Source organism: Eleginops maclovinus, chromosome 5 (genome assembly GCF_036324505.1).
Source record: "Eleginops maclovinus isolate JMC-PN-2008 ecotype Puerto Natales chromosome 5, JC_Emac_rtc_rv5, whole genome shotgun sequence".
Lineage (NCBI taxonomy): Eukaryota > Metazoa > Chordata > Actinopteri > Perciformes > Eleginopidae > Eleginops > Eleginops maclovinus.
In genome coordinates this window covers 28,480,007-28,494,890 of record NC_086353.1, presented here as the reverse complement: position 1 = coordinate 28,494,890, position 14,884 = coordinate 28,480,007, and the positions used below count along the sequence as shown (strand labels likewise).

The following is a 14,884-nucleotide window of genomic DNA, read 5'->3' as shown; positions in this document are numbered from 1 at the left end:
GCGGGATGGATAACATACACTGTTTAACACTGCCTCTTGCTGTCAGATAGAAAAAGAAGAGCATTTTCTCTGGTTTCTATCATTCATGATAGAATTGTTATCAACAAAGTAACTACTTAGGTCTGTCAACATAGTGACACAAATAAACAGTACATTAAAAGGGCAACACTGTACTGTATACAACAATAGTGTGTGCAGGTCAGTTTTAATGTATTTGTGCCATCTCAATTTAAATCTGTGTTTATGATTAGTTGACTGTGCAGATGACCCTTTAAAATGCTGCCTAATGAGGAGAACATTTCAACTGAAACAGTTAATAGTGTGTCAGTCATCACAGTTTGCTGAAACAAAAACATTGTGCTTAAACACTTTTTCTTGGTGGCTATCGTCTTTATTTGCTTGTGTGTGTATGTGTGTGTGTGTGTGTGTGTGCGTGCGTGCGTTCGTGTGTGTGTGTGTGTGTCTGTAGGAGAAAACCAGCGCCCTGTCTCTCAGTAACGTGGCAGGGGTCTTCTATATCCTGGTTGGAGGACTGGGTCTGGCCATGATGGTGGCTCTGGTAGAGTTCTGCTACAAGAGCCGTGCTGAGGCCAAAAAGATGAAGGTAACTTGTTTTTTTCAAATTACTAAGTAAGTTTCTTACTTTTATTGAATTACTTTTATATTTAGTTTTGGTCTTCTGGCCTTTTAGCACCTAAATCACAAACAAGTTGCTAACAGTAACTCACTGATGTGTGGTGCACATGCGCGTTGCTTTTATTAAAATTAATGTGCATTACTCAAAACTCACTAACCGTACATCCCACTTTGAAATACATTATGCCCTCATGGTCCTTACATTGATTTGCCTTTCCTGGTTAAACCCACATCCATATTACCCAGAAATGAAAGATTGTCTGGAACCCCCTTAATACTTATCAAGCATATTTCATATACATTTTTTTTGCCATGTTTACCAGCTGCATGCATAATTGCAGAGGACATTGACTTTGTGCTCCAGATTTGGCATCTCATAATGATTACATTTCTTGCCGAAACCCAAAAGGAAACGTGTTCCTGTAATGATTCTTACAATATTTTGGGAAGATTTTATTATTGGGTCATAAAACTTGGGACACGTAAATAACAAATGTACTCGTGGTCTTTGAACTTTGACAAAGCTCTGCATTCTTGGCTCGAGGTGTTTGGGCAAAGCCTTTCAGTGATTTTACAATCAATGAGTTTTTTCCAAGTTTCTTGTGGGGATATACATTTTTCCAAATTGCACATGAACCTCTCTTTGCTTTGTTGCAAAGAGTATTTATCCCTGATGCACTAATTCCAAGTACTAATATGATACCTTTGTTTAGCTTGGTGTTTTCCAGAATAAGTTGTATCTCAGCCCGTTTCCCTGAGATCTCCTCGCCTCTGAAAAACCATAAAGCTGGTCTCTTCCACATTCACTGTCAGTGTCCCTTTGTTCTCTTCCTCCTGCTTTAGGTGGGACAGTCTCTGGGTAAACATTTATCTCTTGGAACAGAACATGTTATTATCTCTGTAATGCTGTGAAGGATGAGCTGGGTTACGTACTGATAATTGGTTAATGTTGTACTTTGGACTGTCACTGTCTCACTCCACCCCAGTTAAAGATTTCAGTTCATATGGAGTCAGTTCCTAATGCATTTAATAATGTCAGAAATGTTAACGCCCTACACCACTTTGTACAAGAACACAAAGCAAACTTGATAACTTTCTAAAAGCCTGCTGTACAATACAGATTCACTAAAACATAAAAAAGAAGGGTGTGTAGGGGTTAAATGTGGTCTTAGGAACAATCATTTGGTAAAAACACAATTTAAGTTTTACTGCCAAAATTGTGTTGGGAAGGAAGGACAGAATCATACTGTTCATGCTAATTCCTCTGCAAGTATGAGGGTGAAATGTGTCAGCCCTTTAAGAAATGGGCTAATAAAAATCTCTCCCTCTTTCTCTCTGCAAATAACTACTATTGGTCACACTTCTAAAGAGTCTTTGTTCAATAAGCACAGTATAGTAATACCAATCATTTATTTTTTGTCATGAAGGTGGCAGCCAACACATTGTCCTCCCCCCAGCATACAGGAAACTACACACACACTTTGTCTTCTCCTCAACATGCCCCCAACTTCAACCTGCTGTCCCCCAGCCACCAGCCAAACTACGCCACCTATAAAGAGGGCTACAACGTTTACGGCATTGAGAGTGTCAAGATCTAACACGGGTAGGAGAGTGATGATTGATGGCTGAAACTTTCCTCACCTCACAGTCATACACAGTGTTTACAATTCACTTTCAATTAGTAAACAGTCGTACCATCAAACAGCAGCTGCAATATCATTACGGTAGTGCCGAGTAGCTTCAACGGCACATTGCATTTTAATTGGGCCGATGGTTTAAGGTGGAACTTGATCTGGTATGCTTTTGAGCGTTAGTTTTAATTGCAGTTGTGGCATTGAATGACAAAATCAAAGAGGAGATCATTATCAATGAAACAATATAATATTAAAAAGAGGTATTAAAGCCTTCATTACTGTTTTATAAAAGATACATTGGCAACATATAAGTCTACAAATATAATGAATATGACGCAAAAATCACACTTTTTAAACGTGGTGCCAAGTTTCAGTTCCAAAGAGCTTATGCTTCTGCTTTGTCTCAAATGTATTAATGTTGGTATTATCATGATAAAATGTTCATAAAAAGAATATAAAGGTAATAGCTGAGGTTGACTGGCACTGCTGATGGTATGATTCACTAGATGTCCAGGAATGCAGCAGTTGTTCTTGATAGACAAAAGCAACTCTGCATACAAAGTATCTGGATATGGAATCTGGATATTATCTAAACTGTGTATGGCTATGAAACTCCTTTGTCCACTCATCACCTCACTTTCACCTCTCCTCACTCCCCCTCTCTCCTCTATTCAGCCTCTTTCCTACCTCCGCTTTTCCATTTTGACTTTGTTTACTTCCCTGATCAAACTTTCTTATGTCCTAGCCAATCATCCTCTTTTATGGACCAACTCTCTGACCGATCATATCCATCCGTCGTAACGTCAGCTTTTCATTAGGCACTCCCATGATTTCATTTTTTCAAGATAGGAGGGTTTGGTTGGTAGCATCATGAAACACCATGAATCAAGTACAGCTATATTACTGTTGCTTTTGAGTGGATTTAATGTTACAAAACATACAGTATGGGATATCACAGCTCTGCATTGCCTGATGGAAGACACTGTGTGAGGCCCATTCATAGTTCACCTCAGTCATTGTTTACTTCCTATAACAAGCTGCGAACATCTGACCCTCCAAAGTCTGCTGAAATGTTCACTTGTCAGACACTACATTAACCTATCGTATACAGTATGTTGTAAACCTGATGAGCTCTTATTTTTTGGCACCACTGTTTGAATGTTATGTTAGTTCTCTTAATCTCTTATTTGCTCATATACTTATTGATAAATAACGACCAAAAAAAAAAGGCAAAGAAAACATTTTCACTTGGCCTCCTACGAGTGTTTCGTTTTCTACAACAGAAAGGTCTAGCAGGTCGGCCTTTATGGAAGGATGAGCTGAACCTAGGCACTCAAACCTTGGAATAGTGGTTCAAAGCGGATAAGACCAGGGGAAAACTTATATGGCATGGCACAACATTCCCCTAAAAGTCAAAAGACCCAGCCAGATTTTTGTTGTTTCAAATAAACAAGGACTGTCCCCCATTATAGACATGTTAGCGTCTGTAGACACTTCTCTTGTGACCCCACCCTGTAAATCTTCCCCACCTAGACATATGTATTATATAATGAGTCTGGAAACAAAATCAAGGCCAGCCCTCACACACTCATTACACTCCATATCCTGATCCTCTGATGCTAGGTTACCATAATGACACTTCAATAGAAAATAAATCGTCCTGGGATTGAGCACAGCCACTATTCCTACTCCTTCTTCAGCCACCCTTTCTTTGACCAGAGACGTCTTTCTTTATTGTCAGTCCTTTCTTAATCAGCCTTTATTTTGATATCAACTAACCGCCAAGCCAGGCCAGGACGGTAACGCGGGCCGCCATGTTGTTTCTGCTTGAACTACAATGCACTATTGTTGGAGATGGGCTTGTATAGATGTATAGATTCTCTTCTATGTGTTGTATTGAGTGAATTAATGGAATCTACTTGTATAAATCAATATCATTTCAGTTCCCTAAAGGATAGGAATGTGGTACACCACCATATTTTAGTTAAGCCACACAAACAAAGTGATACCCAATATTATATGTATTGCACATTGTTTCTCTCCTTCAAAAATATATGATGTAGCAGCATCAGGCACCATGGCCTTCTTTAAAGAGAAAATAATGTGAGAAGTTCCTCCAAACCAGAATTCATAATCATTCACAACATATCAACGTTCCTCAATGGTTTCATCTGCCTCAAATGTGTCTACACTTTTGCCCATGCTGGAACATAATCATAACGCTCTGGTCATGTGATGCTACAGTATGTCTCGCTGCATTGAGTCGCCTCAGTAAAGGTTGTTGTATTTTTTTTCTCTATCTACCTACCGTTTTCACACTTTATAGATTTATACTATATTAATGCAATTGTTAAGAATACAAGTAATATATTCAATGAACACACTGCAAAGAGCTGCACAGTGAGTGGGTAACTTTCAGCTTAATTCATATGAAATCAAAGACCCAAAAATCCCTTAAACAAAATATTTCTATGAAGCAATTCTGTTCATTTATTTGTAGCATCCCCCACAATTGACCTTATGCATGTTTGCTATTTGCTAATCACCCACTAATAAATGCTAGTTTCTATTTGTATATCTATCTCACTCTCCTCATCTTCCTCTCCTTTTCCTGGTGAAATTTTTTTTAAACGGGGATCATTTGCAGCTCCTGTTAGGTATACGTGTCATAGGGCCTCAATTTAAAATAATACTTAAATAAAAATGTGGTCATGATTTATAATGTTGAAGTAAGCAATAGTTTATTGGTAATAAGGTTCATAGCAGTGCCCACCCTTTTTGCGGTATGGACCGGTAAGACAATATTAAACCGACGGGCTTTCATGGTGTGGGGGATTGATATGACGAAATTAAATGATACGACTGGCATAACAACAAATATGAAGGTGGGATGGGCGATACACGCCTGCACAAAATTTTAAGACCAGGGGAAAAATGTCAAGAATTCACATTTCACACTAGTGGATTGTAACCAGGTTGTTAACAGAGCTTCAAAATGCAAAACGAAGAAACAGGAGAAAGAGACAAAATATAGAGAGTAGGCAAAATTACATTTAAACTCAAACAGGCTGTTCATCAGCTGATCACAAGTTTATGACCATAGCCAAGGGCTTTTCTAGAAAAATATAGTATGAGGGCGCGAACGTCACTTCCGGCCAAAATTACAACCCTGCCACCTTTCCGGTGAAAATCCTCCATTTGAGCGAAGCGGAAAAATAATAGTATCTTCATGTCTTAAAAATGCTGAGTCATATATTGCACCTCAAACCACAAATAAATACAGAGTAATGGTTTCTTTACTTCCTCTCGAGAAAAAAGGAGAGTTAAAGAAAGGATGTAATTCAGAAATCTCAGTTTAAGTGTCAGCCTGCTGCCTGCCACTCGTCCCCCGGCGGGGTCAGCCCTATGTTCCCACAGCCCAATGGTCCCACAGCCCTATGTTCCCACAGCCCTATGTTCCCACAGCCCTATGTTCCGATAGCCCTATGTTCCCTTATTTATAAGATTTTTCTAATTTCAAGATTTTTCTCAAAATGAAAGTCAAGTCAAGGCATTTTTATAGCGCATTTAACATGTACTGGGTACAACCCAAAGTGCATAAATAAAAATAAAATAAAATGAAAAAAACAAACATACAAAAACGAAGACACAGACAGACAAACAAACAAACACAAGTCCATCTGAGCCATGCAGTCCTGAGTCCTCAGTCGCCGAAAGTGTCCCATGGAATTATAGAAAGTTAATTGTGTGCTGTGTCTAAATTGCACTAACTTATGGAGGTGAGTTTAATCTCGGTATTATGTTTCGTCACTCCACATGTTGGAGTAGCGGTGTTGAGCTCGAGAGTGTTTGGAAGGGGTCAGCCCTATGTTCCCCAGATTTACATGGCATTACTCAATGGGAACATGAAAAAAGGCCTTGTGTTCCCAGATTTAACTAAAAGCTTCATTACATCTGTAGTCAATTGCTACAGGATAAATGGTTGGGTGTAATTGGCTACCAAATAGGGAGAAAGGGGGATCAAATCTGATGCAAATTTATGAAAAAGGAAATGTGGGAACATAGGGCCTAATTTTGGAAAATAATCTTAGAAATGTGGGAACTGTGGGAACATAGAGCCTAATTTTGAAAGCAATCTTAGAAATGAGGGAACATATGGCTGAGGGAACTTAGGGCTATGAGAACATAGGGCTGTGGGAACATAGGCACGCTCCCCCACCAGCAGACATCCATCCCCTTTTTATTCTCCGTAAAAACAAAGCTGTCTCTGCCGTCTGACCTGACATTTGACACCATCTTCATATTTCTGAAGTCATTCTACCCTTTTTGGCCAAAATAAATATTTTTTTGTGGCATTTTAAATATTTACGAGGAAAATTGCCATTTTGGTTTGAGGGCGCAGGCCCCCAGTAAGAGGGACCAGCGCCCCTGTTACCTGGTTAAGACAAAAGCCTGATAGCTTCAACATCTGGACAACAATCTGGCTTTCATGTCATCTTCATTCAGGCATCCACACGGTCATGACCTCCTGAAAGCAAAGGCAGAAAGACTTTCTGTCTTTGAACGTGGCAGGATTGTTGAGTTGCAAAAGCAAGGCCCCCTTGTTTAGCTGCAGAGGTTAGACGCTGTACGATGTTCATTTTACATTTCTTAAAGATCCTGAGGGTTACGGGGGAAAAAAGTAGAGTGGTAGTCCTCAAAAAATGTCACCTGCACTGAGCTAGAGGATCCTACGGGCTCCGTAAAGACACAGGCTAATTCTTGTCCCAAATGAACGGCCGTTACGGATGCTGACTGCAGCCCAATAACCATGACACGGCATCTGCAAGAAAGGGCTTAAAGAAAACAAAAAACCTCTTGGAAGCCACGTCTCCTACCACGCCACAAACTTGCCCGTCTGGACTTTGCAGACTTTCTGACGTGAAAAAAACTTAACCTGGATGGTTCTGATGGCTTCCTACACTTGGTCTCTTGCTCCTAGAATTCTTGTTATTTGAGTACAAGTATAAAATGAGTATGTCGTGAACTTGTCTCGTAACATTTTTAAGACCCTGGCATTACACAAACGCGTATGCGTTTGGCTCCACATCCTCTCTCCCACAGCTCTCTCTCTCTCTGACAGACACAAACAAACCCACAACACCCCTGCAGTGTGGGCTATGTCACACACAATCACTGCCTATCAACATCAGGAGTTAAGTTGGGCCAGGGCTGTTCACAAAAATGCTTTTAAAATGTTTGCTCGGCTGACAGAAAATGACGCTGCATATGAAATCAAGCTCTCCCTGAACTAACAGCCAGACAGCAGCCAGTGTTAGAGAACTTTAACTTCACTCTCAGTGAGTCACCAACCCGGCTCTTGTGGTGATTGGTGATGGGGACCACTGCCTTAAAAGATTAAATGATTGAATTGTGATGTTGCAACACAGGTGCATAACAAAATGCAATTTTGAATCTTGGGATAATATGGCATCCTAATTATAATTATAATTTGATATAAACATTGTTTACAATAACGAAATTCCACTTGTAATATCTACAAGAAGAAACCTGAATAGGAACAAAGAGTTAAAGTCTAAGTGAGGTGAAAATACAGCTCAAAATATATTGGTGGCATTCATCAAGAAATGAAATAATGAACAGAACACTTTAGCCAATGCATGTATAATCTGATCATGAACCTTGTTTTAAAAAGTAAGAATTTGAGTAGTATACTGCTTTCCCCCCACACAACTCTTAAAAGTAATAAAGCTGATTCAGTAGTGTGGCTGTTTGTCATGTGCACAGTTGCTGTGAAAGAACGTGGACAATTAGAAACTGTGTCAAAATTGTCAGACATTGTTAGATCAGCATATGCATGTTTATGGGTCATTTAAGAACCAGTAAACTGAGGGGGATTATTTTTAGAGCCCGCTGCTGCAAAGAGAGGTTTCTTTTCCTATTCAAAGTTTACTAACATTAAATGTGTCACATTGCACCACGTTAGAAGACTTGTTGGGAGGACATGTCCCCTCATCAGCAGCATAAATGCGATAATATAGTCATAATTAAAACAGAGTCAGGAGTATACCGCAGAGACTTATGAAGGAGGACAACTAAACAAATATTTAAGTCTAAAAAAGAAAAAGATGTTTAAGTCTTTGAAGAAAATGCAAGGTGATTGCTTGTGTAACAATACATTTCATTCCACACTAACTTACATCTCTTTTCTGCATTACAGTCCACACCACATTACATTTGTATCATTAGGTGATAATCATTTTATGAAAAACGCTCTCCCAGTTTTTGAGATTGATATCAATCTTCTCATACGCTTGTAAACATTTTTAATAAGCACATTTCCCAAACCAATGAACATTTCCTTTAGGGTTAGTGTTGTGTCAGAACATCATGTATATGTAGTTGTTGTTTGTGTTTAATGATTAAAATGTTTTTTTGTTGTACAGATGAAATTCACAGATGCAATGCGCTCCAAAGCTCGTCTATCCATCACAGGCTCGACTGGTGAGAATGGTCGTGTCCCGGTGGCTTACCTTCGTCCAGGATTACCAATGAGCCTCAGCATGACTGATCTGTCCTGACCTGACCCGTGCCAGTGCCTTACAGCCACGCCAAACATCCTCCCGCCCTCTGACAGTGAGTGGAAATGCTTGTCATCTCCGTTGGTGACCAATTACCACTCACCATGGGTGATCTACCCTGATTTTCAATCTGGAGTTTACCAATCATATCACACTGAGGACTCCTGATCTTATCTTTATCATTTCACCTACAAAGACTGGACACAAGTTGTCCCCTCACCACTGGCTGTCAGGTTTTCGCAAAGACCTGCCGACATACAAAGTGAATCACTGAACCATCAGCGAAAAGATGGCTGGTCATTTATAATTCATAAAAACACTATTAAGCACAGTGGACAGTTTTTTAACAAACATCATTGTTTCGTAGATTTTTGCCATGGAGGCTATAGAGACTAAGGACAACAGTGATGCTGACGTTAATGCAATAACAAGATTAATCAGGGATGTGATCAGGAATTGTGTGTATAAAGAGTATTGGTTAAAATGGGTTAAAGTGCTATGAACAAAGACGGATGTCCTGAAGAAATCACATCCATAAAATAATAGTAATTGTAATAACAGATAATGATAATGGTGTTATTGTTCTTAATTGTTTTCCTTAATTCTGCCTGAAAATACCTAATTAGTAGAGTCTTTTACCAACCCAAGGGATGCATGGACACACACACACACACACACACACACACACACACACACACACACACACACACACACACACACACACACACACACACACACACACACACACACAGGGATGGGCAGAAACAATGCCTAAAATGCCTGGAGACCTTGACAATATTAAATTAACGTATAAGCAACAAGTAGAACACCAGTTTTCAGTGGGAATTTGTACAAAAAATGTAAGCCATCACAATAGATTGAACCACTGACATAAAAAACTCAAAATCCTCCTCCTACGGTCTTCATGATAAATCAATCATAGATAATATCAGATCAAACAAAAGCAAAACAACATTCCCTTCCCAAATTGGGATCAATAAAGTACTTATTTTCTATTCAGTTTGATATTGCTCTTGTTGATGGCTGATAGCTTAACGTTGTTTAAAGAACACAGCTCTTCCACCATGTGATAGTCAGATACCATATGGCAAAACCATATCATAATAATAATAATAATAATAATAATAATATATTTAATTTGTAATGCACTCTTCATTCCAAGGGAATCTCAGAGTGCCATAACTATGTGAATCAACTTACTTTACTCATCAGTCTTAACAGCATTAAGTTTATTGCTTTTGTTTAAGTAGGTAGGTTAAGAGTAGGTTAAGCCACAGACAGGAAGCTGTGGACCTGTTAGTGAACACATGGTGTTGGTAGGTTAAAAAGCTAATGTATGTTGACAGTGTCATTAACTTAACTAAATAAAACTAACTTACCTAATTAAATTTGGTGGTAGCATTGTTATAGCCAACCAAAAGAAATATTAAATATGCTGCATTTGTCCTTGTTTCAGTTAGTGTATCTGTTTTCAGGTCAATTTTGAAACAGATGGTTGTGTAAAGCTTCCGGCACTGTCCAGTTCCCGGTTTGTTTTTTTAAAATGATGATCATATTTGTCTCTCTGCTTGAACTGTTGCAAGAAGTCACAAACTGCCCTATAGGCTGAGGAAAAGGCAGTGTAACAGAATCACAATACCTATTCATCACACATTGTTACAGCGAAAGCAAAGAGCCAAAAATAGCTTAATATTAATTAAGAAGCATGAATAAAATATTAAAGATACAATTAGAAATTAAAATGTACAAAATACAAATGCAGTACCGGTGACAGTATTTAAAAAATATTAAGTTTAGCTTGTATAAAGTTGTGAGATAGCAGCCAGGTGATAGAATTAAATATTTCACACTTATTTACAGATTTATTAAAGAAGTTGAATTGTCTAGGTAAAGGACAGCAGCCAATCATAATTATTATTATTATTATTTAGCAGTATATACTGTATATATACTAAATATATTGCACAAAAGTAGTATTGCACAACAGGAATGTTTGAATCTTTGGTGGTTGTGAAGTCTGACCGCTGCAGGAAGGAAGGACCTGTGGTCTCTCTCTGTGAGACACAGAGGGTGCAGCAGCCTGTCACTGAAGCAGCTGCACAGTGCGGACAGGATATCCTGGAGGGGGGAGGACACGATGTCCAGCAGCTTGACTGCCATTCTCCTGTCTCCCGTGTCCTCCACAGTGTCCAGAGGACTCCCCAGGACAGAGCTTTTGTCTAGTGTTGCAGAGCACTTAATAAGCTAATGGCCAGACAAAGTTGTGTGTGTGTATGGCTGTTGTTTCTGTGCTACAGTTGACTGTGCAAGCGTTCAAATGGCCGCATGTTGTATCCTCCAGCCAATAAAGCAGCTGCTGAGTCCTCAGTCACACTGCGCTCTCAGGAGGGGTTTGGCTTGCAGACATAGGGACTACAGTTATGTGCAAAATTAAAATATTAGTTATTCGCTGTCATTTACATTATGCAGAACATTTCAAGTATATTTTACCTGGGGCAATAAGTCGGAAAGGAATAGTGAGGGGCTGGAAAAGGCATACGGGTTGTCCAGCTGACACTCTGTTACAGCTGCTCCGTGGTTAAAAGAGCTTTAGGGGAGGGATAATGGTGGAACAGCTTGCGGACACAAATTAGTATTTCATGATGTTCGGAATAATTTCAAGACAGGAAAATGTATCTGTGCAGTGTTATCAAAATATATATAATATATATTTTTATAAATATTGTGCTTCAAATAAAATTACAAAACAATTCTGCCCACCCCTGTCTATAGGTTAGCTCACAATACACACACACACATCCTGATCACCTACACACATCACTACATACTGACACACAACATCACACATGATACACACTTCTACCCTAACATTTGCACGCGCACATGCACATATTATTGTCAAATGAGTTCTAAAGCCAACTGGATGATGTGCCAAACAGACTGAGAACCAATCAGAGCTCTCCATGCTCAGCCAATGGCAGCTGCTGATACTGTAACCTGAGCCAATGGAAGTTCTCACTGCTGTGAGATGGACAAGAAACTGTGAAAAAGACTTTCCTTTTAATAAACATACTGCACTGATGATGGCATCAAAGACGAGGAAGACGAAGAGAGGATGAAGAAAAACGTTTGCATGTCACTGAGTTTTTTCTTTACGAAAAATTGACAGCCGGAAGCTTTGTGCCTGGCTGCATTTTAGTGTTTAATAATAATAGTAATAAGAATAATATTAACAACTTAATTGCAGTAATGATGTGGTTCTTGTTATGTATAGTGTATGTTTTTAAGAACTCAAGTATGCTATTTTCTTTCCCCAGGGGGCTGTTATTAATGCTATTAATTAGAGGCGAGTTGGTTCACTCTCCCACAACATAAAACATGTTGAGACTTGAGAGAAGCTGAAGATGTCATGGTTTCTTCTGACATTTCTCATCATAGACCCATATCATTTTTGCAATGACCACATGTGGTCCATATAATGACGTTTCCATGGTGTTGTTACAATGTGACAACATGTCAAACACGGATAGAGATGTGGGAATTATCCCTTATCACTTTCTTTGTAGTTGCTTTTCACCGAAGTAAATTAAGATAAATACAACATAAATTTGGGGTATTGTTTGACATATGAGCACATGTATAACCACACAGTACATTGTTTATTTGTGATCTGACTGTTCAGTATATATTAAACTTGCCTGCCCTCAAATTGTTTTTATAGAGAAACTCACAGACTCTAACATAAGACATGAGTTCTGAGATTTGAACCCATTGCATTTGTCTTTTGTTTAAAAGGACTTTTGTTTATGGTGACAATGATCTTTAGTGGTCATATGACTTATGACTGTCTATAAGGAATAAACAGTGCAATATGAAAGTGTTGATAGAATGTGTGTAGGGAGGAGGTGTGTGACTGACAGGAGAGATTACTGTCCATTTTATATTTACTCACACTTGTATTTCCAAATATTAGTTTGTTACTGATTTCTTGTTATCTTGCTTGTTTCCTAACTTCTAACAAGTGTTTGTGCTTAAACTTAACCAAACCATTCTCCAGTTTCACACCAAATGCACAATTGCAAACAGCTTGTAAAAACATCTAACCTGGATACTACTACATCCTTCATCACAATGTGAACAAATTAACTTTAGATTTTCTCACCTATTATACACTACTTCTCTGATATTTTCTGTTATGCTTTAGATTTTGAACCTGAATCATATTAAAGTTTCAGGACTGTGGGAATTCAAAGATGCACTGAACTTTCCTTTATTCTTCTCTGCTTTAAAATTGTCATTGTCTGAACTGAGTACGCTTCACTAAATGTCAGAATCCCATTGGAGGGGCTTTTAGTGTTTAGGGTAACAGTTGTATTTGAGAGAACTTGTGGACAGGCCTGTTTTGCGCTGATTCTTCTGCAGGATACCGGGGTTCACATCAGGTGGAAGACCACATTAAAAGCTCCACTGTGGAGTGTTTTTGTTAAAAAATAAAGCTTCTGTTAACCTTCAGTGTTAATCACCAGTCTCAATGTGTGTATCCTTGGGTCTATCAAACATGACACATCTCTGAAACCTACTTTTTAACTTGCTGTGAGTGTTCTCAAAGCCTTGTTTGTGCATTTCTTTGGCACATTTCAAATCAGTAGACAACAATAGCCAGTGGTGTAAAGAGACTACAGTAAGAAGATTTACTCAAGTACTGCACTTAAGTACAATTTTCAGAAACTTGTATTTGAGTATTTGTACTACCATACTTTCCCCTTATATCCCACTCCCCAATTTCTTTTGTTCAGTGGGAGAATTGACTACCTGATTTGCATGTCTGCCCAATTTGCCCTGAGCAAGCGCGAGATGGTCCGCCATATTGGACAGCTACGTATGGCAACCCAAACAGGACACTTGATGTCAAGACTGCTGCCCGAGTGCAAGTTGGTCCGCCATAAACTTATAAACTATTGTAAGGATAATCAATATATTCTGACGGAACATTAGAGATAATTCACTGTTTCTCGACGGACCACATTTGTGCACTTCCGGTAGTACTACCGGATGTTGTTTTCTTAGCCTCAGTTAGCTTGTAGCTCATAGTATAATCAATACACGAGTAGAGGGAGAATCATGCGTGGAGTTACATACTAAACACAACGTATTCAACTCTCACTCACGAACATTATATTGCTATTATTGATGTGTGTTTAAATGACTTTTGAATGTTGGATAAAGTACATGAACGGAGGTCATTTGAGAAGTTAATACGGAAGGAGATGGCATAGCCAAATACGTCATGGACCCCGTCCCTCTGATGTCGGCCAATTGAAGAAGACCACGTATAAGGGGGAATATAAAACATGATGTTTGGATAGGAACGGTCTCGTTATCCTTGCAACTGTAGACAGCTTACTGCTTCGTGTGGAATGTTGACCAGTGAATTGGATTTAAGGGCTGCAGCTGTGTTCCCTTGTAAACCTACTACACTATTGCATTAATAAAAACTCTTTGATTTAAACTAGAAGTTTCCTAGTCTACTTTGGACCAACTCTTGGTCTTCAAACAACAAACATTTTTCCAACACTATATCTTTAATATTGTGTTGGTTTATGATCACATTTGAATATGATCATGGGTCAATTAAAGAAATGCTCTGTTTTTTATGGCCTTTCCAAAGCTGGGATAGACCTTTCAGATTTAGCAATAAATGTCATACAAGAAAAATACAAATCTAACAACATAGTTTTGTTCTTGAATGAACTTTTTTTATGGAAAATCTTTTATGTAATTGTATTTCATTTCTGATAAAATGAAAGACATTCACAGTTAAGAATAAGATATACATTATTGATGCGATACACTTTTACATTAAATATGTCTTCAGTATTATATCTGTCAAACAGAAGTTAAATCCATTTCTCACTTATTCTAAGAATGTATTTAACCCACTAAAAGGAGTTCATAAATAATCAGGAAATGACATTGTAATAACAATAACTAATTTCTCTCGTTCAGATTAAT

At 38.5% G+C, this 14,884-nt stretch overlaps 1 protein-coding gene across 4 annotated transcripts in view; it reads left to right on the top strand.

Moving 5' to 3' along the window:
- LOC134864810 (glutamate receptor 2-like) overlaps nt 1-13,384 on the top strand; it is a 64,023-nt gene extending 50,639 nt beyond the window's left edge. For 2 of the 4 annotated variants that reach the window (XM_063884076.1, XM_063884073.1), the window contains exons 18-20: nt 470-604; nt 2,064-2,239; nt 8,717-13,384. In XM_063884076.1, coding sequence (XP_063740146.1) covers nt 470-604; nt 2,064-2,234 — 306 coding nt within the window. In that variant the 3' untranslated portion in view covers nt 2,235-2,239; nt 8,717-13,384. The remainder of the gene's footprint in view (nt 1-469; nt 605-2,063; nt 2,240-8,716) is intronic. The other 2 variants (XM_063884078.1, XM_063884077.1) reach the window with 1 other exon arrangement.
- The last annotated feature ends 1,500 nt before the right edge of the window (nt 13,385-14,884 follow it).